The 13,088-nt window shown below is 37.9% G+C and overlaps 1 protein-coding gene across 1 annotated transcript; it reads right to left on the bottom strand.

Moving 5' to 3' along the window:
• Positions 1-2,850: 2,850 nt before the first annotated feature.
• On the bottom strand, positions 2,851-13,088 carry LOC121727322 (chitin deacetylase 1). Its single transcript, XM_042115090.1, has 5 exons — positions 13,004-13,088; positions 6,376-6,536; positions 5,714-5,963; positions 4,247-4,568; positions 2,851-3,975 (listed from the first exon to the last, which is right to left on the bottom strand). The coding sequence occupies exons 1-5, from the start codon at positions 13,056-13,058 to the stop codon at positions 3,147-3,149; spliced, it is 1,617 nt and encodes a 538-aa protein (XP_041971024.1). The 5' UTR covers positions 13,059-13,088; the 3' UTR covers positions 2,851-3,146.

Here is a 13,088-nt window from a genome sequence, read left to right as displayed (position 1 = left end):
TACTCTTTAGGTTTATAATATTAGGTAAGTATAGATTTTTTTAAATTATCGCTTTACAAACTTGAGTCTCGATCTAAAAGGCTATGAAAAGTAACAATAATAGGGTCACTATAGGCTCATAAGTCATAACCATGGGACGATGTATGGTATAATATGGTAGTGATGATGATGATGATGAATGTAATTTATATAGTAGCATATGCTTTTCGTTCTTAAAACAACGCCGAAACTCCCAAACTTGTATCTATAAAGAATCAGGAGTTCTCTCAGCACCTTCCGAACCACGGTATACCAGGTATACCTCGGTGCAAAATCTTACTTGTTGGTAGCGTATGCTTAGAATACTTCTCACGAAATGGAAGTCACCACATGTTTCCATATAAATTTTGAGGAGTTCCCTCGATTACTTATGCATCCTTCATCAGATCACCACTTTTGTGAATATAATACCAAATTGGGATGATACCAAAAGAAAAATTTTGAAAATCGGTTAACAAACGGTGGAGTAATCGTTGAACATAAGAAAACGAACATAACACCTCCCCCATTTTGAAAGTCAGTTAAAATTGTAGCCTATGTGTTATTCTGATGTATAAGCTATATTATTGTAAAGTTTCATTAAAATCCATTCAATAGTTTTTGCGTGAAAGAGTAACAAACATCCATACATCCATACATCCAAACAAACTTTCGCCTTTATAATATTAGTAGGATAATATACAACACAAAAAGATCAAATCCAATCAGTAGTTTTTTTCCACAAATTCTTCAGCTTTTAATATATTATATTATAATATATTATACTAACCCTAAAGTGACGATTTTATAATTAATTTTTATACTTGAAACTAAGCCCCGAATTGTTTCATGTTCTAAAATTAGATACTACATTATATTTTCGAGAATTCGATCTGAGCAAAAACACGATATCTTAAAATTTTCTCGATAGAAAAAAATCACAAAGATGCATCTAATTTTCACGAATTTTTCATTTATTGCCATAACCGTGCATTGAACTAAGTTAATATTTTAACATATTGTATAAAATTCTATCATTGAGAGATCGACCTAGCGGATTTTTAAAATGTTGTATATATATCGAGTAATTGAGAAAAAACTAATTTGGCGATGAATCCGCGTCGTCCTTTTTCACCTGGCATATGAAAGACGGGCGTGAGTGTGAAGAGAGAAGGACGATGTTGGATTTTTTGGGTTAGTCACCCTCTTAAGTATAGATATATTATGATTTTCGTAAACTTTAAAATTTTATTTATAAGGAATGGTAAGTCGTAAAAAAAAGATTTTTAATATTGGTTGTAGAGAATTCTATGATCTACAATCGTGTCCTACCTTTTTTATGATAAAATGTACCGTTTGAAAAAAAAAACAGGAAAAAATACCTAATTTTCGTTCATTTGATCTTGAACAAAATTTTTAGCACATAGAGGTTCGCCGGGGACATTTAAGGTTTTATTTATAATGGTGTATTTAACGTCTCTAAAAAATTTCAGCTCTATGCGAATTATTCCTTTGTCGAAAGTATGATTTTCCTCGGTTTTTCATTCACTGAAACAATTTTGACTTGTTACGGGTTTCTTGTACAATTCTTACTTCCTTACTTAATATTATAAATGCGAAAGTGTGTCTGTCTGTTACCTCTTCACGCCCGAACCGTTGAACCGATTTTGCTGAAATTTAGTATGCAGATATTTTGAGTCTCAGCAAAGGACATAGAATATTTTTTATCATGAAAAAATGTACAGTTCCCGCGCGATAGACACATTTTCACATTCATCATAGTTATTTATTAAATGCACTAGTATATTTTGATTTTATTTTTTCTAGAAATACGTTAGAAAAGTTACTTGGCAAACGTCTCTAAACACAGCGGAAAGAAACATTTCTTTCATTACAGTGGCTAGTTAATATTGGCTTACTACCATAATATTTTTATTTTATTTTGAGTACCGTACCTACTTAGCTACTTTTAACCTATAACTTTTGAAGTTTGGTTTGGTTTGGTCGTACATTTTCTTATTACATGAGCAGGCATGGTTTATAATGTTAAAAGGCAAAATTACTTGACTATTGCTAATGCTGAGATGAATAAAATGGACCGTTTCTAAGGCGTTTGATTGCAATATGTAGGTCCCCACCTACATATTATTGCAATCAAACGCCTTAGAAACGGGTTTTTCTCAAAAATTTGGTACCGCGAATTTAGTTTTCAGAAGCCTAAGTTCAACACTTTAAGTAACCATGTCAGACCTAAAAACTTGAGTGTTTGTTATGTAAATCTCTTGGTAAATATTAAAAAAGTTATTTGCTCAACGAATTGGCCGAGCATTACTCACATGCCTCGGAACGGCATTCGTCCTGTTCAAGTCTACATACACAGAATATTAATGGGCCTTTGAACTCGGCACACGGGCACGATATGTCAGTTATGCTGATGTGTATCTTTTGTAAATAAATTTATTTCATTCCAGAGTACATTTGTGGCTTACTAAGTATCTAGTAACGCAGGTACACCGAGAAATGAGAATAAACATTAAACACATTCCAGTTATTGACTGATTTCATACTGATTGTAGTGCAGCAATTAGAGTGCCATTTAATGAACTATGGCATAATGCACTACCGACGCAGGCATTTGCAACGAAATATAACGTAACAATCGACTATTTGCGATTACTAATTTCATGCTTATAATATTTTCCGTTGCATGCGGTCGGGAATGCGGCGTGGTATAAGGTTTATATTACTCGTGATTATAATGCAATTCGTTTCTGCAATGATTTATTATTTTATGTGAAGGTGCAGTAGCATATTTTGTAATGAAACAATTAATAATTTTTATCATTTTTTATTTTAAATTTTTATCAAACAGACTTACAGTACAAAAATCACATAAAGTATTAAACAGACCTATTAAATATTCATGTGAGTCTATATTACAGTTAGGTAGCTACTTAGACTACAGACGGGATTTTAACCCAGTACATTTTTAATTACAGGGACGCATATTCCGACTTTTGTTTAGCGACGATGGTAAATTTGTTACTCATACACGAACGTGTCCTCGCAATCGGATGTTGTAATTTATTTATAAACTAATTTGCACCAGACTCGGCGCGAGATCCTATTCAGTAGTGCCCGTCACCTGTCGGGTCGTTGAGCCAGGGGTAGTTGACTGGGCATCTTAAGCAAGTCTGCAGGTTGATGGTCTCGCCGGGGGTCTCCTTGGACGTGAGTTTGCAGTCGTGGGGCACCCAGCAGGCGGGGATGCCCTCGACGGCGCACTTCTCCCTCCAGGGCTCGAAGTTCTTAGCTTCGCTGATGGTGCGAGGGTTCTGGATCCATTGGATGACCTGAGTCATGGTCACGAAGTATACGTCGTTGTGAGTCGACAGGATCTCATCGACCCAGTATAGGAATGCTTCCAAGAATTCGGGGTTGTTCTTCAACCACGCTGCGTGGAAGTACAGGCCCAGAGGAGCGCGGTTCTGATCGTAGTGGCGATCGAAGTTGTGGTTCAGGAAGTTGTAGAACTGGTCGCCGGTCAGGATGTTGGAGCAGGAGTCGACCATGGCGCATCCGGGGAGGTATTCGTCGTTGCTGGGGTCCTCGCGGCGGTCGAGCTCGTTCATCACCATCTCCCACACGGCGTGGCTCCTAGTGGGGCAGCTCTGCAGGTTGCCGTGGCAGCGGTGGGGCATGCGGAAGTACATGGTGTAGGGCCATAGAGGGGGGTTGGAGAGAGGAGCGGTGATGGTACTGTCGTACAAGAAGGCCTGCTCCTCCATCATGGTGAACTGGTTGTTGCCACCCACACGGAGGTAGGGGGCGCGGACACCCACCACGCTGTTGTCGGTGACGTTAGCGAACTTCTCGATGATGACCCTCATGCCGGCCATCTCCTTGCCCCAGTCGTCGACTGTGGCGTTGCTCCAGAAGCGCTCATCGTCATTGTGCCTGTAGACGAAAAAATTATAATATAAGCTACCTAGTCACCTTTACAAATCTCTCTCTCTTCAAAAAGTCTTGCGATAAATTGTTCTCAACTCAGTTTTTCTAGTAGAAAATGTTGTATACAATGTCGTATTTTGTAAAAATTTTACATGTTAAAAATTACAGTGCGGTTGTAGTAAGTCAAAAAAAAGTTATAACGTGCATATTTTATGGTTACGATCATATTGGAAGGATATTCGATAGCGGCTTTATTGCCAAATTTACGGCTACTTACGTAATGGAGTGAACAGCAATCTCGTGTCCCTTTCTGTGAGTTTCTTGCACGGCTGAATAATTTGAGTATTTGTGCGAGACAAAGAATGTGGCCTTGATGTCACAACCGTTTGGATTTTTACGTTTGCCGTTGAAAATTTCTTTGTACAGCTCGATGTTGTTGTTGTTGATGGCGTCGTCGAAGGTGATCGTGATCATCTGGGGCACGTCCTTGGTGGGCAGGTCGCCGGGGATGACGGTGCCGTCCTCGGAACAGAAGCAGTCTGGCAGCACGCACTGCGACGTATCACAGGGTGGGGCCCTGTTGGGGTCGTTGTCGATATCTGCAACAAGCGAGCGTCTATTAGCCGCGAGGCGGTAGCTCCTCGTTTCTCTTCCACGTGTGTCACATTACGGCGACACGACGTGTTCGATACTTTAAACATCGACGGAACGAGTATGGTTACTTTCGCTCGATCGAGTCTCGCTAGCCCCTAGCTAGTCGTCAACGCCCATTTTGATTTCACTTTTTCATGATAAATGAAACAAATTCGCATCATAACTAGGTGGCTAAACTCGTTAATTGTGCAAGAGGTATAACATAATATTATAATATATGCAACTGTAACACAAATTATTTACGATTGGCAAGAATGTTTATTTTGAATGTATTTGCATAATATTTTAAAAGCCTTCCGAACGAAGCCTTTAAATTCATGTTTATGTAAAAGGAACTAAGTCAGGGACTTCAAGGAGCGTAGGTATTATGAGATCTTAAGGTATTTGTTATATAATGAATAATAATAAATAATCATAGAATTTTGATCCACCATTTCCAAAAGACTAAAATAAATTGGAATAAATGATAATGATACTCGATAACAATAATAACATGCGGCTGAAAAATAATACCGACGGTTAGTTCATAATGCAAGAGTTGAGATAACACAAGTGATGCGTTACGACATGCTCGTACATACTCCCAGTCTCGTGTGAACTGAGTCACAGCTAATGTAACTATTTCTTATAACGATCTAGATCTGAATCGTAAAGGAAAAACTGCTACTTAACGATCTAGATGGCGCAAATGTCTATTGTATTCTGCTCAGGTTCTTGAAGTGAATTCAAAAGTTCATTCGCTTGCAAAATGAATAGGACCAAAGTATCGAATGAATACTGAGTAAAGTGTCATGCGTAGCATTCAAAACGATAAGAAAGTTTGATAGCCAGAGAAATTACTGAAGATCTGCTCGGTCACGACACAATGTTTTCCTCTACGTTATGCATAGATAGAATTGAATTGCTGAAAGAGTGTTGCGACACCGCGTTGAGATGTTGTTTTAGGCCAAGTGATTGGCATTTAAGGCAGGTCGTTCGTCACGCACCGTGAGCTAGTTTTATGTTTGTAAATCTAGCCGATCAAGTTCAGTAAAGGTATTGAATAAAGGTAGTGGAATAATTCGAAGCTGATGATTGACAAAGTACATACCACAGGAGTTTTCGTCGGAACCGTCGGTGCAGTCTTTTTCGCCGTTACAGAAAAGACCTCGCTCGATACAAGTCGAGTCTCCACAGGCGAGGAATCCATCTTGGCAAAGAGGCTCTTCGGTATACAACAGAGGCTTGATCTTGCGCTCCTTGTTCTTTAGCTTGCAGTTCTTCACTGCCACTTTCCAGTCACATGTCTGTTTTTCGATATCGAAATATAGACCGGCAGGACAACGGATAGCTTGAATGCCCTGTTAAAGAGACGCATATATAAATATCGATGTAAAGATGGCTTTTATTACAACTAAACGTGAGGATAAGTTTATAAGGACTTTGAATTAAGTTTCAATGATTTCTTTGTAGTCTTTGCTAACCTGAATTATACTCATAAAATCTGTCAGCTCGAGTAAACAAGCCTTCTTGAATAAACATCGAAGCTCAGCACACCCATGTGCTGGTTTATATAAGCCAATAAGTAAACAAAAAGTCAATATTTTCCAGGACGAGCGTTTACCTCGGCGAGCGGAATGCGGCTTGCGCAGCGTGATTAATATAATAATTGTGAGAAATTCCTGTGCGATGATTACATGACATTGGTGCAAGTAACATTGGCGAGTCCAAAGGAGACGAATGTAAAAGTAGTAGCGACGTGTTTGTACGTACTGAGGCGGTGCACTGGATGACGTCGCGACAGTTGTCGCCCTCGCCGGCCACCAGGCGGAACCACTCGCCGGCGTCCTTGTCCTTGCATAGCTCCTGCTCCAAGCTGTCGTCTTTCTTAGCGGACTCTTCCGCCTGTCGTCGCCATCGGTGTCCCTCTACCACTGCACAAAGGAATAACGTAAAACACACGACTCGAGATTATACAAAAGTATAATTAATATAATAACGTGTAAAATGCTCGAAAGATAAACCGATAAAAGCCGATTATAAATCAATCTATAGAGACAAATCTTTGCAAAATTATGTTTAGGTATTGCCGAGGATGCTTTACAGGTTTTTGTTGTCGGAGGTAAAATGTCACCGGGGGGTAAATGTCAGAGGTGAGGTGAGCGCACGTGACATTTGCCGGCGCCGAAATGTCAGCGCTTGAGCAAGCGGCAAGGACGACTCTTTCTAAGTTCTTCTATCGATCCTAAACGGTTACGTTACGTATGGTATTTATGCTTTTGTGCGAGTTCTCTGTCGAAATTATTTTAATTCGAAAAGGTCACGACAGTCGATCTCCTTGACCCCCAAAAACGATTCGGGAAATTATTATTCAATCTTGAATACTAATGAATCCGACCAAAAATTGTGTTGGGATTTGCATAAAATTTGAATATGGTCAAGTTTTGGCGATTGTAACGGAGAAATAAAAAACGTATTATTACTTAGAGTCTGGACGAAATGGAAAGCGCGTTTAGGATAATTGGCACCTATTTCGTCCCAGTTAAATTCCGTTTAGACGTTGCATGCTAACCGGCAATCATACCGACGCGCGCTCTATGCGTGAGCTTCCAGTGCGTAATATGAGGAAACCTATAATATAAGACAAATTATTATCTAACAGCAGCAGATGGAGCGCGGTAGGCGGGGCGCGGGGTGCAGGCGGGGCGCGGGGTGCAGGCCGGGCGCTCGACGCCGGCCGCAGCGGACGTAACTTTGTATTGTATCATTGTTCTGTTATCTAGATACGCCTATTACCTTTATATGCCTATTACAAAACATAAATTTTGCAATATATTTAACATACTTTATTTTGAGTGTGCAAAACGGCACACTTTCATCGGCTCGAGTGAATTAGTGTTGCGGCTCCGGAGTTAATGAATACAAAGTAGTATGATATTCTAATGTAGAACAAGTTAGAGCGTTAACACGTCAACGAGTTAATAAAAACAGTAAATTGTTGTAAGTTGTGGCCTTGTGTAGAGATAAACAGGAAATATATACAACCCCTAAGGCCGTGTAAGTCGTAGACTTGAAAAGTATTATTGTATTATTGAATAAAAAGTTGTCATGAAAGAAATATTGTAATCTTATACTTATATTGAGTAATCATAGTCTTGGGATTCTGCTTGAATGATTTCTATGAAATGTAGTAACTAGGATGTAGTATTCGATAGTAAGATATTCACAAGGTCACTTCAAAAAAGAAATCTCAAGGAATAAATTATTCATTATATTAATTCATTATTCATGGGGGCAGGGGGGGGGGGGGGGGCAGCTGCCTCCACCTGGATCATGTTGACGTCCCTACTAAGTGTCTTATCTAGCAATTTATAAAAAAGTTATAAAAGACATGAGCGATTCTTTCACAGAAGACGTAATAAATCGATTTGCCGAAGACCCTCGAAAATTACTTTTAAAATAGACAATGTATAAGTACCTGGTTAACGAAATTATATAAAAAATATGTATAATTGTTTATTCTTTATAATAATATGACACCTATCTGATATAAAATCTGATTTGAACTAACCCCCCTCCACCCCCGATGCAAATTGCCTCCCTCCCCCAGAACCTGGGTAGGCCCATGTCTCTTATCATAAAACAAGTTTGATTTGGTAAATTATTTGAAGGGTGCCAAATCGGCTAAAAAACTGGTAAGTTATATCATATAATAAACATTATTGCAAACTGAAATTCAGATCGTAATTCATAGTATGTATGTCAGCGTGTCACTCCTTAGTGTTTTATGGTCATATTAATATAACATAATGCTGATTTATGAACAAAAAACTAAACTCGTCCAACACGACGTGTTAGTGTTACTTATGTGCCTTACAATGTCCAAATGTAAAAACTAATATTAGCATGAATAAAACATGGCGCGTTAAAAAATAATGGCCGCCGCTTGACCAATAAACAACTTGTCTTCTTTGACCCGGATCTACCATTATAGATAACACTATCAAGGCAATGAGATGCCATGAGTAGAACACATATACCTTTAACAATTAATTGTTGTTAAAAAGCCGTTTTTAATTGCAACAAATCAAACTTGTCTCAACTGTAAAAAGTTATTGTTAGTCTGAATGTTTTGTGTAGCTTTCTGCTTTATGCAAAGGTTTCATATTTCAAAATGCAGCGGCAATAAGCGAATATGTCGCATATATTATTATATTTTTTTACCCACGATACTGTTTTTTAAAAACTGAGCAACGGAAAGCGTAATAATCGAAAAATTTCCATTGTATATTTATTCGTACCAGAGCGTAGCGCGTTGATGTCTTTTCTACGACATTTGAATTTGAATAACAAATTGAGTTTTTCTTTGTTGAAAACGATTATTATGTCCATAAAACTTAATTTGATATTATAAATTAATAACATTTGAATTATATATTATATTCTAATATCATTTTAACAAAATAGACAACAAAAGTTGTCGCTGCTTATCACGTGTCAAGGCCAAAGGTAAAGTGATATCACGTCATATCCTTTGGCTATAATCATAAGTTATCACACTACTTATTTCACAATATGTATTTTATATTATTAAATTAACAATAACGGTAATTCCCAACATTTTAGTTAAACGAAACGTAATAAGCTTTTTAAGTTTTAAAAGATTGTTAAACTAAGAGAAAATTTTAATAAATGCTTGAAAATATCAAAGGTCTAAGACCCCCATTGTCTTTTTCATATTAAGTGCAAGTATTATTGCCAGTTTCACCAAGGCCAGGTAAAGTTAATCTTGATTAAATGTCATATTAGCTTCTCGTTATTTCTATCAATGAAAAGAAGATGTGATATTATGACTGATGCTGAAGAAACACGTACAATTTGTAATTATTTACGAACGATAAGCTCTCGTGTATTGAGCGATTATTTTGATTGACAAGGGGCCGAAATTACGACATACGAGCTGTTAAATGGTTATCTAAGCTGGCACGGTGTCGTCAGATGAATTAATGGGTGCTAAAACCCGATCACCGTACCCTTTGGCATTCTCCACCTGGGGTCGTACCATTCCGTACCAGCTTGGCTTTTCGCATAATTTAATTAATAGATTATATATCTAAATATAATATGCTCCTTTTAAATTGAATTAAAACTTTTTTTATTTACATCTATATTTCGATTTAATACTTGAAATTGTAAGTCATTAATCAAATTATTATATAAATTAACATATTTACAAATAGTTTTTAATTCACTATGAAACACAGGTCAACACGCAGGTGTATCGCCGGCGGGTGACGGCGGGGGGAGGGGGGGGGCACAAGGTGAAGCCCATTACATGCGCTAATGTCTATTAAAACCCGTAATTGAACTAATGTTATGTATTTAAGAATAATTGATTCGTCATTTTGTTTCAATTATTTGTTTATCTGCAGTTTTTATGATACTAAGGGCCTGTTTCACCACCTCCTGATAAGTGCTGAATAGGCTATCCATCACTTAACAGATCAAGTATGGAAAATCTGTCAAAAAAGTTGTGAATAGCCTATTCGGCACTTTATCAGGAAGCGGTGAAACAGGCACTAAGCCAGGTTTAATATAATAGGATCAAAGTATTTTGAAGTAACTGCTACAAGTAGTGATAATAGTATTGGTGCTATAAGTAGTCATTTATGAACTCGTTATGCAAAGCTCTGACGGACAGTTAGGTGACAGCGGCGGACGTTGGCCCTGCACTCGGCGTGCATACAAATGTAATCATAAATATTGGTGGCTACCTTCAGCCGTTTAAAGGAAGTGAACCTTTTGAAGGTAGTATTTAGTAACGGTATTATTAACTTAACTGCCTGTACGAGGCTGTCTTGCCTACTTTGGTAAATGGAAAAGATATTTAAAACTCAATTGTCCTACACATATTTGGATATGATTTTTAAGCGGCTTGTGCGTACACAGATAACAATATAAAAGACAAACAAAACAGACATTCACATGTGTAATGTTATTATGGATTAGCGAGTATAAGTTCACGCTCCTACAGTGTGACCCAAAAAGGACGATGAAATGTCAAGGCCTTCATGTCTTAATTACTACTAGCTATTAACATAAACAGAACTCTATACATTACAGACCTACTTAATTTTATCGTAAGGCATTTTAGCTTCATCTAACATAATTTTATTGGTGTTTAATTTAGTTGTATGCACTTTTGCAATACAAAATAATGATAAGTGTTCTATGTACAATATTCTTCGGTGGAATTTATTGAATATATTTAGTGTGTACTCGAAAAGCAAAAGGTCAGCCTAGCACAGTTATTCCTGACGAATGCTGTTGCACCAAAAGTAAAAACAAGTTTTTGTTATGTGGTCATGGATATCGAAAAATTCTTTTGTTAAAGCCTGATGTTGAAACGTTTTTAATATATGATCATGTTCTTCATCGTGCTTAAGAGTAACCAAAATATACACGAAGTTTTAAAGATGTGTGTCCATAATGTTGATTGCTCTACAAAAAAGCATATGCAACGCGAGTCAGTACAAAAAGACAAGAGAGTAGAGTTTAGTGTTAGCGCAAGATAGTAATTGTACAATGATAGTAATTGTGAAATGAGAAGTTGATTCCTATGCAATTGACAGACCAACGTTATTTGGTCGAATATGTCAATTCAATGTTAATTAGGATCTGTCAGCTGGGTTTGACGTAACGCAACCAAACTACTTAGGTCCCCGATTTGCATAGGAATCAACTTCTCTGATAGTACATATAATCTATTGTTTAGTATGAATTATGATAAAGACACACTAAAATGTCTTTCAGTTCTTTTAATACCCTGTTCAGTTGTTATATGAGCATACAACAGGAGTGCTTCTGAAATTGTGATACCGATGACGAATGTATCCATAATATGTCAAAGTATATCTTTCTGTCTATTTTAATAACAACAATTGAACGGATTTTGATGATATTTTGTATGAAGATAATTTACGCCCGGGAAAGGTCATAAGTTTTTATCTAACAAAAAATAAAAGTGTACGGAAACCGCACGACGGTACTATATATTTGAAATTGTGTAATGTAATGAGTTTTTTTTTTGAAAATTGTGTTATTGTGTTATTGTATTGTGCATGTGGCGGATTGCGATTGCCCAACACATTCCGCGCCCAGCTGTGGGCGAGCACGTGGACCGACTAGTTCGACCTATGATTACATTATCATGAATTACAATTAGTTTTCACTTCAAATTCTTCCGATTATAATGATTATTTAATTTCGTTTCATGTTAGATTATTCAATGTAAGAAGCAAACGATATATTCATATTTTTGCATAATAATCCCATTGCTACATTTTATTTTAATGTCAAGGTTATGTTTATGTCTACGTGTAATTAACTACCGTTATGTGATATTTTAGGATCTTTGCTAATGAATTGTCATTTTTTTTATTGAAAGTCCAATATATAGGACACATATTTTGTAAACTTCGTATGTTGCCTTAGCGACTAGTAACGTGCATTCTTTTTCTGTTATTTTTATGAGATCAAACAATGTCAATGTATAGAAATAGTCAATCTAGTCATTAGCTAATCACGGCTACTTTCATTTTTATATAATGACTAACTACCTAATGAAATATATTAATGGCACCCATTAAGGCTTCTAAAATATTTCTGTTACAATGTCTCGCGTTATGCAATTACGTTATGTAAGTAGAGTTTGTCTTGGAGTATGAGATATTGATTATTTTCCTCGTTGAATGTAGGTGTACAACATTTAAAGGTTTCGACATATCCATCGTGCATACAAAAATATGATACGTCTGGAGCCGGCGCGCGCGGCGTGACGTCAGCGGCGCGGGCGCAACGCAACTCCGAGCGAATGTGAAAGTTCCCCGCAAACGACAGTCCGCCGCAGCCGAGTGACTAGCGCTATTATATCGCGAGCTCTTTCGCCTTATCAGCTGTCTCAAGCTGATTAATTAAACGTAATCGAGGTGTGAGCGTAAGTACAAAAACTCTATCAAGTCGACGTTCATTTATGAGAAAAGTCGGCGGTCAAAATTCATCAGCTCTAAATAAACTCTATAAAACTTTTCACAACACAAGAACACAGTCGAAATTCCAACACAGAGCTCGTGAATCGATCGTTCGTCGTCCTTGATAGATTTCTAGTACCGTGATTACCATACGCGAGTCTAGAATTATCTGTCCGATGGTTACGGGCGAGCGGACGTCCCGGAGACGGTCTATCTCGCGACGGCACGGATCGGTAACTTCACTGTTCACTTTCGGGAGGACACTCGGCCGACGTCTCCGCTGAGCTGGTGATGCGCTCGTGACGTCGCATCGTCCGTGACGTCTCGAGATAGACGGCTTCCGGGGGCGTTAGATAAAGGTTAGGACTCACCGCAGGCGAACAACAGACACGCGACCAGAGGAGCGACACGGGCGTAGCGCGCCATGACGGGATCACAACAGGTCGCTGCGCGGCC

The sequence above is a fragment of the Aricia agestis genome, chromosome 1, assembly GCF_905147365.1.
Source record: "Aricia agestis chromosome 1, ilAriAges1.1, whole genome shotgun sequence".
Taxonomy (NCBI): Eukaryota; Metazoa; Arthropoda; class Insecta; order Lepidoptera; family Lycaenidae; genus Aricia; species Aricia agestis.
Note: the sequence above shows the minus strand (reverse complement) of the source record. Positions and strands in the feature narration are given on the sequence as shown.